General features: G+C 43.6%; 1 protein-coding gene across 4 annotated transcripts in view; it reads left to right on the forward strand.

Annotated features, from left to right (window-relative positions):
* The window catches only part of IL1RAPL2 (interleukin 1 receptor accessory protein like 2), a 495,328-nt gene that overhangs the window by 14,252 nt on the left and 467,315 nt on the right, over positions 1 to 13,761 (forward strand). For 2 of the 4 annotated variants that reach the window (XM_079962769.1, XM_079962770.1), the window contains exon 2: positions 12,202 to 12,302. In XM_079962769.1, coding sequence (XP_079818895.1) covers positions 12,221 to 12,302 — 82 coding nt within the window. In that variant the 5' untranslated portion in view covers positions 12,202 to 12,220. Of the gene's footprint in view, positions 1 to 9,330; positions 9,543 to 12,199; positions 12,303 to 13,761 lie in introns of those variants that run through there. The other 2 variants (XM_079962768.1, XM_079962772.1) reach the window with 2 other exon arrangements.

Below are 13,761 nucleotides of genomic sequence, written 5' to 3' on the forward strand. Positions count from 1 at the left end.
GTAGGAGCTAGACACCCATAATGTCAATCAGCAAAGCCAGAGAGAGCCAGCCCGCCTCTGCAGCACTGCCTCTGAGAGAGAAGCAGTTCAGCTCCACCCTCCATCTCTCTGCCTCCGAGTCTGAGCCCCTCCCCACAGAAAAGGGTGCCTTGCTGCCTGTGGAGAGGAGGAGGAAGAGGAGCCAGCAGCGCCAGCCACCACACACAACACAGACATGATACATCACACACACAAGCCTGCATGTAGTGTGTGTGACATCCCAAGCACAATATGCAACATCACATCACATTTTGGGGGGGAGTCCCAAAACATGATGTTGTGTGTTGTGCATGTGACATCATACACACAATGTCCAGGTGTGTGCATGTGATGTCTCATGTCTGCATTACGGTGGCGGGAACCCACAATCCTGAAGGCAAGATGATGCCCCTGCCCCTGACTATTGACTCTGCTTGTTGGGAGTGATGGGAGTGCAGGGACATCTGGAAGACCACAGGATCAGGGAGTCAAATGTTCTTTTTTTATAATAATTTTTATTAAATTTTCTTTTTTACAATTTCAGATAAACATTTTACAAACTTTAAAGTATCCAATAACTTCCCTTCTTCTCTTTCCATGGTTCATTTTACATATCCTACATCCCTGCATTTCCTACTATAACCATTCAAATCAATTTTCCACTTTTACACCCAAAAATTATTTACTCTGTTGAATTTATCTTAACGCTGCTAGCATTTTCAACTGTACACAGTTATTTTCCACATACTCAATAAATGTTTTCCAATCTTCTTTAAATGTATGTTCTTCTTGCTCTCTTATTCTATCAGTGGCGGAGCTTCATGCTCCGGCACTGGGGGGCAGAGAGCAAGCAGAGGTGTGGCTGCTGTGTGTGTCCTGGGGGGCACGGCACACTGCCTGTGGGGCATGGCGCCCAGCACAGGTGGGGGGGCAGCCGGGATCATGCTGCCAGGGCCGGTGCGCTCCCCCTGCCCCCCTCTTCCTCCACCACTGTATTCTATGTGTTAAATCTGCAAGTTGTGCATATTCTGTCAATTTAAGTTGACAATCCTCTTTAGTTGGGACCTTGCTCACGTTCCTTTTTGGGCTAACAAAAAACGGGCCACAGTTGTTGCATACATAAATAAGCTTTTCTGACACCTGGGATATCAGTTTTGGTGATCTCCAGCAAAAAGGGCTCTGCTTTTTGGGGAAAGTAATTTTGAACATTTTTTTCACTTCATTATAAATCATTCTCCAATATACTTTTACTTTTTTACAGGTCCATCACATGTGAAAGAACATTCCCTCCACCTCTTTACACTTCCAACACTTATCTGATTCTGTCTTGTAAATCTTAGCCAACCTACTCAGTGTTAAGTACTATCTATGAATCATTTTCAAATAGTTTTCTTTCAAGACTGTAAGGCTGCACTGGGCACAAGACATAGGGTATAACATACCATTTGAATCATGGGAAAAACTGTGGAAAGAGAATTTAATATTTATGGCATGCAGTTCACTAAAAGAAAATTATATGGAAATGATGTATAGATGGTATTTAACACCGTTAAAACTTACTAGGATGTATAAAAATTCATCTCACCTATGTTGGAAATGTAAAGATAAAGAAGGTATGTTTTTTCATATGTGGTGGATGTGTAAAAAGGTGAGGGGCTTCTGGGAAATGATATACAATGAAATGAAAAAAATGTTTAAAAATGCGTTTGTTAAAAATCCAGAGGCCTTTTACTAGGAATACTAGGAGATGTTTAAAGTGCCAAAGAAGCAAAAGAGACTATTTATGTATGTGACCACAGCTGCCAGAATGCTACTTGCCCAGAAGTGGAAAGAAGAGAATGTCCCAACGAAAGAAGAATGGACAAATAAGATGATAGACTATGCCGAAATGGCTAAATTAACCGTGAAGGTCAGGTACCAAGATGAAGGAAAACTAAATCAAGAATGGAATTTTTTTAATAGATTACTCTAAAGAGCACTGTAAAAACGTGGAAACACTAGCAGGATTGTTGTAACATTTATGAACTGAAGGTAAAATTAGGATGTGAAAAAGAATTTGAAATTAAGTGAAGAAAAATAATTAGATGCAAGGGAAATAAAAGGGGGGAAAGGAAAATCGGGGGTGTCAATCAATGTAAATTTGGAGATGATATGTTAAGAAAAAATGTTGTTATTAGAAAAATCGGAAATATATTTTTTTAAAATCAAATATTCTTTCAATGAATAAAAGGTAAAGGTACCCCTGCCCGTACGGGCCAGTCTTGACAGACTCTGGGGTTGTGCGCCCATCTCACTTAAGAGGCCAGGGGCCAGCGCTGTCCGGAGACACTTCCGGGTCACGTGGCCAGCGTGACAAAGCTGCATCTGGTGAGCCAGAGCCGCACACGGAAACGCCGTTTACCTTCCCGCTGGTAAGCGGTCCCTATTTATCTACTTGCACCCGGAGGTGCTTTCGAACTGCTAGGTTGGCAGGCGCTGGGACCGAGCAGCGGGAGCGCACCCCGCCGCAGGGATTCGAACCGCCGACCTTTCGATCGGCAAGCCCTAGGCGCTGAGGCTTTAACCCACAGCGCCACCTGCGTCCCTTTCAATGAATAACATGCTGTAAATTTCAAAGTTTCTCCCAGAGGTTAAGATCTATATTGTGTCCTATATCTATTGCCCAGTGTGTCATTGAAGCTTTAAGAAGCTTGTCTTTGTTTCCCATTCTAATAATAATTGTTTCCCATTCCCATTCTAATTATACATTTTAGACAAAAGTTTTTCTTTGTTTTGCAAGAGTCCCCCCCTCCCTGAATTGTGAGCTTTGGTTCAAAAAAGCATTCTGTCTATTTAATTTAAACATATCATGTATATTGTGATATTGCAACCAGTCCGTAACTTGGCTCCTTAGGTTTTCCATTGGTTTCAGTTTGCCCCCCCCCCTAAAATCCAGCAGTTCCCTGTAAGCTGACCATTGTTTGTCCATATTGACTCTTTTAATTGCAATTGCTTCAATGGGAAATAGCCATAAACGTGTTTTTCTTTCCAGCAGATTTTTATATTTCTCTGAAACTCTGTGCAGATTCTTCCTAAGAATATGGTTTATAAAACTCTTACAGATTTTTTGCCTTCCCATACCAAAGGCATGTGTGCCAGCCAATTTTTAAATCATGACCCTCTAAATCAGCCTTTCTCAACCTGTGGGTCCCCAGATGTTGTTGGACTGCAACTCCCATCACCCCTAGCTAGGAAGGCCAGAGCTCAGGGATGATGGGAGTTGTAGTCCAAGAACATCTGGGGACCCACAGGTTGAGAACCACTGCTCTAAATCTAGGATGTCTGCATTGTCCGATGCAATCCATTCTGGGGAGTCATATGTTCAGACTGAAATAGCTCTGCTTTCCCTTGTGCAATCAACCCCATTTGTTGCTTTTTGTTTCTGGCCAGAAAGGGCCCAGGGATTACTCAATCTTCCTGATGTTAAAGTAGCTGGATGCAGAAGAGGACCTGACTCCTGTTAGGGCTATGATCCAGGTTCTGCTGAAGTCCAAACTGAGCCAGGCCAAATCTGGGTGGTTTTGAGATCCACCCAACTTGTTGGGAGACAGTTTTGGATTAGGCCAGCTGAGGTCTGGGTGTCTTGGAGTGTGTTAAAGCACAAACTGGCTGCCACATCTGATGGAGCAGAGAAAGAAACAAGAGCACAGAATGGTGTGGGTGCGCACCCCCAGCACTTGCCCTACCAGTATAGGGGAAAAGGCACCTACATCAGTTACAGAGAGAAGCTCTTTGCACCTCTCCTTTGTTCAGAACAGAAAGGAAGTTGGATGTCTAATCCTGTCATCTAATGAAATTGTCTTCCTGGCATCACTGTGAACAATGTCATTTAGCGGCAACACACTGCCCCCTTTTTTTGTTTGCAGAGGTCATGTGTATTTATTCAGGTTGAGTGAATGATCTGCAATGGCTCTTTAAGTGCTGCCCATGCATTAGGAGAAAGCCTGCCACAGGTCTGTGCTAAGAGTCCTGTCATAGACTTGGGTATAACCCTGTTCAGTTAATCTGTTGCATTATAAACACCTAGGTGCACCCTGAATCTGCAGTGAAGGTTCCCTGGATAGTGCATGTTAAAATGTGATCATATAATGTAATGTATATTCATAGCTATGCTTTCATGGCAGAGAGGAGGGGGATCTTGACACTGGGCTGACTTCCTCTGCAGCAGGCACATACTTTTCACCTCTAGTTCAGCTTTTGCTTTCTCACTTTCCCTTCTAAAGTCAGGGGCAAGGCTTTCATTGAGCGTAATGCAGCTGGATTGCACCCTAAAGCCACATAACACAAAGCCTTGGGATATTACTCTGCTTAGCTGTGATTCTGTTGTCACGTGATTTTTTTTTTTTTTGGCAATTCCTTAACTGCAGGAAACCAATAGTGAAATCTGTTGCATCCAATAAATTAATCTCCATCACATTATAATGTGTAGCCTTAATTACAGGTACGTGTCAGTGTTGCTAAGCGTCAGTCCCCAGTATTTGTTAATGTTATTACAACATATTTATGTAAATGTCAGGCTTGCTGGAGGCGAAAGAGGAACGGAGGTGTCAAACCATCCCAAAATCAAACTCTTTTTTACCCAGGGATAGCAGCATCATGGGATTCTTAGTGCATTTATTGACTGGCAGAGGGAGGCAATCATTCAAAATCACAGTGACATTTTGAGAACTGAAACCAGGCAGGGTTAAATTATTTTCGTTTATTTCTGACAAGTACTTTTTTGAAAAAACAACTAATTTGCAAGAAATTTTGCTAACCTCATTCTGAGATGTGTGCTTTAAAAGACTGTTTAGAAATTGTTTTTGCAGACTTCCTTGTAAAGTTTTTCTTTCTGGTGTGTGTGAGAGAGATTGCCCCAATTTTTATTTCACTTCTGAAAAATGCACACCTCATTTTAAAGACAGAGGATCATTATTTTCCAAATTTGAGGTTCTGGAGTTTAACAGCACTGGGATGGTGTGGTGGACAGAGTGTTGGACAAAGACCTCACCAGCCATGATGCTGAGATGTTGACTCTGGTCCAGTCACTAACTCCCAGTCTAACTCACTTTACACAATAAAAGTCTTATTGCTTAGATTAAATTCTAACACTTGCTGGATCCAGGGATTAGAGGGTTCTGGCACCCACAAACTCATACCATTATACTGCAGACTTTAATTGGCCTGCCATGCCTAATATTTCTATAAGAATGTGTGTGTGTGTGTGTGTGTGTGTAGTGTGTCATAATGCTTATTCTAGAATCCATAAAGAAGGAATACCTGGACAGTGGTACTCTTCCTTTCTTTTGGCTGAACTACTATTAGGGTCTTGAAAGTGGCCACCTTTAGTTTTAAGAAACATCATCCTTGGGGCCCCAGTCCACATTCTGGACCAAGGCCCCATACCAGTTTTCTGTTAAAAATTACTCCCACCCCAGCTTCTTTGCACCAACTGATGCCATTTGGCTCCTTGTTGAATACACATTGTTTCTAAGCAAATGCACATAGGATTTTATTTGTAGGCACGCATTCTTATGAACACTTGCTTTGGAGTATGAAAGCCATATGTTCTACTTAACAGAGAACAGCCCTCTATTTGAAGGACAGCTCAGTCCAAGTCTAGTTTAAAGTTAAAGAACCCTAAGGAGAGGGGGGACAGGAGGGGCTTTGAAGTTGCCCATCAACAGCGGCAACAACTCTGGGCAGCTGAGTAAGCTGACGCACAGGTCACCTGGTCACATTAAATGATACTACTTTGCCCCAAAAGCTTAGCATATGCAAATCTCTTTTGGTGAAGTATAAGGGGCTGCCCTTCTGTTCCAGAGTATAGGATCATCTTGCATCATGTGACTGGCGAAAAGCGATTCTGTAACAATGCTTAATGGGTACTTGTATTTTGGTGGGTAGCTTGTCTTTCCTTCTACCTACAGTACCACATGAAATGTCCCCACTGAGTGTGTCTTTCTAGTAGAAGGTGGGATTCTGGGATGGCTACTGAGATACTCTTCTAGCTAGGATGGGGATTACAGGAGCTTTGGGGGGGAGCTCCTTTTTAAACAAGCATGCTTTCTGCACATTTAGGTACTTAGTGGTGGGACGACAGGAAGAGGAGACGAGGTCACATTCCTAACCCATTTTCCTGCATTTCTAACCCCATTTAACAAATGTGGTAGCAATGACTTCTAAGTAGATCTAAGTACATGTCCAACGTGGTGTAGACCCATTGATATTAATTGGCTTTTACTATTAATTGATTGATTGATTATATTTTATCCAATTTTTTCTCTCTCCAAAACAACTTATGATGTAGGTTAGGCTGAGAGGCAGCGACTGGCCTAAGGTCACAGGCTTTATGGCTGAGTGGGGATTGGAGTCTCAGTTTCCTATGTCCTAGTTTGACACTGTACACCACACTCACTCTCCAAGGACTGAATTTCAGTGGGTCTACTCAGAGTATGCTGGATACAACCCTAACTTAGTCCATTTGAACTCAATAGGACTCAGTTCTGATCAGACATTTATATGACCGTGCTGTAATACACTATGGAAGTTACCTGTCTCTATCTGAAGAGAGCAAAGTGGGGAAAGTAATTTGCAAAGCTACACTTGAAAATCATCCTAGCATAACATCATCATTACAATTATCTGTCATAAGATTTAGTTCAATTACTTTAAGGGAAAAAAATCGCTCTCTTGTCAAGATGGCCCTTCTTGTACTGGGATTTGATACTCCGAGGAAAGGTTAAGAACTCCCCCCCCCCCAGCATACTAATTCCTTCATTAACCATTGTCGGACAGCTTTCACATCTCATAATTTTCCCAGTTTTCTTTTGGTTCTCTAGTGCTCTAACCCCAGGGAACCAGAAAGCATTGAGTGCTCAAGGGAACAAAAACTTCAGGAATACGAAGCGCTGCATATTTATAGCCCATAATATGGAAGGGAAGAAAGAATCTTTAAAATGTACATGGTAATTTTGAAATAATTGAATAAGCAGAGTAATCACTATCATGTAAGTGATTATACCCAGCCTTTTACATTCGCTTTGCAGAGTGGTATGCTGGTACTAAGATGCTCAGGGTGGGAAAGAGGGGGGTGGAGTGGAAGTTGTCTTATAATAAAGCTTCCATTTGAAATGTTGATTGGGAGTGGGAAGAAAAATGCAGCAGACACCCCTCTTTTCTGGGAACACGGCATTCTTTCTAAGTGGTTACCCATGTTCTCATTCTTTGAGTCCAGTGGGATGCCCAGGGGGCAGAGGAATCTTCTTTAGACCAAGTCAGACCAATGGCCCATCCATCCAGCTCAGTATTGTCCACACCAGGCATGGGAAATATATGGCCTTCCAGATCTTGACAAACAACAACTCCCATCCCTGGCCATTGGCAATGCTCAGAGGTGCTGACTTGGGCCCCAGATCATGGGTGCCCAGTGTCATCAACATAACATGATATCACCCCTGAAAGTGATGTCAGATGCCCTGTGAGGTCTAGGATGCCAATTTCAAGGCCCTTGGACATCGTGTCCAAGGCCCCCTGAGGCCTCAGACAGGACCTGGAAGTCACATCCAAAGCCCCACAGAGCAGGTACTGAACAACAAAATTTTGTGGGTGCTCGGTCCCCCAGGGCTCCCTGGAGTTGGTGCCTGTGGCTATTCTCCTGTCAGCCTTTGCAAGCACAGCCAGTGGCCATAGGTGATTTATTTATTTTTTATTTATTGAATTTATATACCGCCCTATACCTGGAGGTCTCAGGGTGGTTGTAGTTCAGCAACATCTGGAGGATCAAAGTTTCTCACACATGGTCTGCACTGACTGGTAGTGGCTCTCCAGAATTTCAGTTAGGGTTCTCATCAAGCCTTACCTGGAGATACCCGGTATTCAACCTGGAACCTTCTGCATGCATAGCCAATTGTCCACTACTGAACTACAGCCCTTTCCCTCTAGCCTTATAGCAGGGAACAACCTGTGGTGTTCCAGATGTTGTTAGACTCCAAATCCCATCATCCCTGGGTCCATGTTGGCTGGGGGTGGCTTCTGGAGTCCAACAACATCTGGAGGGCTCACAGTCCTTGCTCAACAGCATGGGGAGGAGTCACATCTCTGGTCCCTTGGTCTAAAGATACACAGGACCTCCACCTTGCTTAAGCAAGTCTGGGCAGTGCCTGGAAAGGTGGCTGTCATGCTCAACCCTGAGCTGGTTACAGACATGGCATCCTCAATGATGAGTCAGATACTCCACAGGTTGAAGACTGTGAGGAACTGAAGAGCCTCTGCAGCCTTCAGAGGAGAAGTTGAAGCTATCCCACAGCCCCTGAGAATACTGGTTCACAAAGATTCTGGTCCTGACTAAAGAACATCAACATAGCATATATCTAAGTATCCAAAGTCATGATGCTACTCAGGAGTAAAGGGTGTACTTGTGAATAATGGGTCCATTTATAACTAAGCAATCACTGGAACTCATTCACTCCCAACAACTGTGATCTAGGAGGCCTGATTATACAAGATTTTCCTCTAGAGTCATCCACTTGCTGGAGGAAAAAACCCAGGTCTCTGACTCCTTGCACCTGATTCCTAGTTTTGGTCCTTGGTTGTGTTGTAATCTGCTGAGTCCCCTATTGACTGTGGACTATTGCCTGATTCTGTCACATCACCAGTGCTGAAGTAGCATTGTGAGAGGTGTCTTCTTGTCATTCACTTCAAGCATCCAAATGCCTTAGGCAATTGAATGTTATGCAGAACCAGACGCCTGTGACTAGCTTCTGTGTCTGCACTGTCGGTTGCATGATGGTGACTTCTTCTGGACTATAGGAACTATTCATCGTGTTAAAAAGTGGGTATCCTCAAGTTGGGCCCAGGGGCGGAGGAAGAGGGGTGTGGTGGGTGCGGTGGGTGTGGTCCACCCCGGGTGTCACCACTGAGGTGGGTGACAAAATGCCAGGCAGCACTCACCGCGGGGTCTGCAGCATGCCCAAGCCACATGTCTCTCTTGGGAGAGCTGCAGTGGCTTGGGCACATGCAGGCTCCATGCTGCCCAAACTGTCCACCCGCTGCCTCCCCACCACCTGTAGGGTGGCTGAGTGGGAGGAGGCAGACAGACTCCGGAGGCCCTGAGGTGTTCCCCACCCCTATGGGTGGCTCGCCCCACCCCTGGGTGCGCCGACCCAAGTGCCTGAGCGGCTTCCTCTGCCGCTGGTTGGGCCAACCTGAAATTTCTGGGAACAAATCTTCCATTGTTCACTTGTCTCTCTCATTTCTTCTCTGTTTCTGCTGTGGAGAAGTTTAGGTTGTACACTCATGCATTGCAAAGTACCATGGGCGTCAATAGTGCAATATAAGTAAGTAATGATGCTTCCTGAAGCCAGTTCTATTTCTGTCCCTTGTTGTTCAGAAAACTATTTTTCCCCCTTTTTCTTTTTAAGAAGAGGTGTGTTTGGTGATTACCCCTACATCTGTGAAACTCCTTCTCAGTTGTCTCATCTAAGTGCAAAGCACCGTGTTTTGAGGTAGGATCTCATAGACATGATTAAGGAGGCGTTGGGATAATTTTAACTCTATAGACATGATGGGTATACAATTTATGCTGTTCATTTTTGTAGGCTGCAGTGTTAGTGTTGTTAACAAGCAGAGGCAGTTTAGAAACTGAAATGAGCAAACCCAAGAGAGTGGCTAACTGCAGGCGTTAAAATCCTGAGTAAGATATTGAAGGTGTCTTGACCCAATACAAATATGTCCTTTTCCAGAGGATTTGCAAAATAGGGGATCTAAAAGCAATACAGTGGTACCTCAGGTTAAGTACTTAATTCGTTCCAGAGGTCCGTTCTTAACCTGAAACTGTGCTTAACCTGAAGCACCACTTTAACTAATGGGGCCTCCCGCTGCCGCCGCACCGCCAGAGCACGATTTCTCTTTTCATCCTGAAGCAAAGTTCTTAACCTGAAGCACTATTTCTGGGTTAGCAGAGTCTGTAACCTGAAGCGTATGTAACCTGAAGCGTATGTAACCTGAGGTACCATTGTACTGTATATTGATTGCATGTACAACTGGAAGGCAGGAAAGCACTGTGGTGAGTGAGCAGTGGTGAAGTGTGGGCAGATAGAGTTGTATGTGCCAAAGGGATAGGGGAGAAATTTGGTCCAGTTCACATTTTAATGTGAAACCCTCTAATTTGCACTTCCTGGAACAATGTATGAACTAAAAGGCAGCTGCCCTTCTGAATTCACCCTTCTCTGAATTTTGCAGTGAGGTTCTCCAACCAAACAATGTTTTTAGAAACGTATTTATTGTGGGAATGCATGCTTAAAAATGCATATATTCGTGAAAGTATCATAGAAAAATGCATTATATTGCAGAAAACTGCTTGCAAATTTGTGTTTATTAGGGAAAATTGCATACAATAATTTGTATAGTAGGAGAAATTTGCACTACTGTACCAATGTATTTTCATGAAGATTTTTTCCCCATTGCACATTAATATGGAAATGTGGAGAACTGAATTTAAGACTGGGAGGGGGGGGAGAAAAACAGAGAATGGGCTGAGTCACTACCGAAGGGCTACTGATGTAAAAGCAAAGTGAGGGAGGGATGGAGGGATCGCTCCATCTTTCACTTGAGCACAGATTCAGACTTGTAACAGTGCGATCATAACCATGCCTACTCAGAAGTAAGTCCTGCTGAATTTCTTGGGGTTTATCTCAAGTGAGTAGGGTTAGCGTGGCTGCTTAAATAACTAGCTTCAGCCATTGTACCAGAGAGGAAGCTTTAGTGGACATATTTTAATAGCTTTAGTTTCAATGTGATTTTTTTTTTTTTGGGGGGGGACTTTACACCACTTAGAGATCTTTGAAATATTAATCATAGAATTGGAAGGGACCACAAACATCATCTAGTCCAATGCCCTGCAATGCAGGAATCCACCTGGGACTCAAACCCATGATTCTGAGATTAAGAGTCTCATGCTCTACTGATAAGTGCATTTAAGTAATAATAAAGGTAAAGGTAAAGGTACCCCTGCCTGTACGGGCCAGTCTTGACAGACTCTGGGGTTGTGCGCCCATCTCACTTAAGAGGCCAGGGGCCAGCGCTGTCCGGAGACACTTCCGGGTCACGTGGCCAGCGTGACATCGCTGCTCTGGCGAGCCAGAGCCGCACACGGAAACGCCGTTTACCTTCCCGCTGGTAAGCGGTCCCTATTTATCTACTTGCACCCGGAGGTGCTTTCGAACTGCTAGGTTGGCAGGTGCTGGGACCGAGCAGCGGGAGCGCACCCCGCCACAGGGATTCGAACCGCCGACCTTTCGATCGGCAAGCCCTAGGCGCTGAGGCTTTAACCCACAGGGCCACCTGCGTCCCAGCAATAAGCAAGAAGTAATAATAGAGAGGAATAAATGTATTGACTAGATATTTGTATGTGTGTGTGTCTTTGGGTGGCTACAAAAGAGAAAAATAATAACCCAAAAGGGAACAAAGGCACCAATTTGCATATTCTAATAGCTATAGATGTCAATTTAAGAGTAACTATAATTTAAATGAAGGGAAACGGGTGGCGCTGTGGGTTAAACCACAGAGCCTAGGGCTTGCCAATCAGAAGGTTGGCGGTTCAAATCCCTGCAACGGGGTGAGCTCCCGTTGCTCGGTCCCAGCTTCTGCCAACCTAGCAGTTCAAAAGCACGTCAAAGTGCAGGTAGATAAATAGGTACCGCTCCGGCGGGAAGGTAAACGGCATTTCCGTGCACTGCTCTGGTTCGCCAGAAGCGGCTTAGCAATGCTGGCCACATGACCCGGAAGCTGTACGCTGGCTCCCTCGGCCAATAAAGCGAAATGAGCAGGGCAACCCCAGAGTTGGCCACGACTGGACCTAATGGTCAGGGGTCCCTTTACCTTTATAATTTAAATAAAAAATGCATCCTGTTGTAGTGGATAAGGCTTCGAGAAGATCTGCTGTCTCAAGTGGTCATCTAATTGCTAACTGCAGACAGGAAACTTCAAAGACCCAAGTCTGTTCTCTTTTCTTAGTTTTTTTTTTAAATAATAAAAACATGTCAACCAGATTTGGACCCAAACAACCCTTCAAGCATGAAGCTGCCCTCTGCAAAACTGATCACATGGACACTCAGTATGTGTGGTGCTTGGATAAGGACCTTATATATCATGTTTGTATTTCAGCTGCCAAAGGGACTCCAAGATGAAGCTGTCCATCTTCTTGTTCCTTGTGAGTTGCAGTGTATTCAGCGCTGATGTGAAGCTGGTGTCGAAGAGAAATTCGGGTAAGTTCCAGAAAGCTGCTTCCAGTAACCTTGTTGAGCCATTCTGCTGTGCATTCTATAGCTGTATAGTAAGGGTTTGCTGAGGCTTGCCTATGCACATGAAGGACAAAATTCAGCAAAGGGTGATTCTTTAAAATATAGTCAGTGTTCTGCTATAAGTATTAGGTTTAAAAAGAAGGTGTTATTTTAAAAGTCTTAAATGGTGACAACTAATAGAGGTGCTGTTATTTCAGTGTCCTCAATACTAACAATAACTGAATGACTGATTCATTGAATTTTATATTCCTTTTGGAAGAAATGCTAAAGAGCTTTGTTAAATGGGGCTCTTTGCAAAGTGCTTCTTTTTCTTCAAAAAGCACCTTCGTTTCTTTACAAAAAGGTGTTTGGCAAAATAGCTCACATCTAAGCAGATGTAGTTCCACAGCAGCTGCTAAGAATGCACTTTCAGATGTAGTGTATCAGTTGCAAATGTTATTGTCAGATATACAGTGGTGCCTCGCAAGATGAAATTAATCCGTTCCGTGAGGCTCTTCGTATAGCGGTTTTTTCGTCTTGCGAAGCAAGCCCATTGACAGTTTAGCGGATTAGCGCTATTAGCGGTTTAGCGGCTTTTAGCGATCAGCTGTTAAGCGTCTTATCAGCGGATCAGCTAATAAGCGGCTTAGCGGCTTAGGAAAAGGGGGGAAAAATCTGCAGGAACTCGCAAGACATTTTCGTCTTGCGAAGCAAGCCCATAGGGAAATTCGTTTTGCGAAGCGCCTCCAAAACGGAAAACCCTTTCGTCTAGCGGGTTTTCCGTCTTGCGAGGCGTTCGTCTTGCGGGGCACCACTGTAGAGTGCTTTGGACCAAGGGATTTGTGAGTGTTGGAAACAATCAGGGTTATTATTTGTTTTATTTATAGAAAAATAATTGTATACTGCTATGTCATTTAGAAAAAAAATATCGAAGTGTTTTAAAGTAATGAAATATAAAACCACACAATAAAACTATTAAAAAGTTATTAAAAAGTTAAAGACAGACATAAGTGACAAGCCTGTGTCATTTGTTGATGAAATGAAAGAGCAGAATCTGCATCAAATCTGGCACAGAAACGTTTCGTAACCCCAAATAACTATGCTGTTATTTTAAAATACTTAAAGTACTATGGAAATTTTAATTCATTTTTGAACACCACTATTGCTGGGAAAATGTTCTTTCTAGAACAGGGGTCACCAATCCTTTTCAACTAGTGGGCATATTTTGAATCTTCAGTGAGTGCTAGGGTTGCTAGCCACAAGATGGCTGCCACAGAGGGAGCATAACATAACACAAAATGGCTGCAAAGGCAAATGTCGTATAACATGGAAAAAGAAGAAGAAGAAGAAGAAGAGAGAACCATCCCCAATAAGCTTCTGCCTTTTATAGGAAGTCAACTAGGTCCTTATCATAGACTTCACAGACATAAGCACTGATGCTATT

Source organism: Podarcis cretensis (assembly GCF_951804945.1).
Source record: "Podarcis cretensis genome assembly, chromosome: Z".
Taxonomy (NCBI): Eukaryota; Metazoa; Chordata; class Lepidosauria; order Squamata; family Lacertidae; genus Podarcis; species Podarcis cretensis.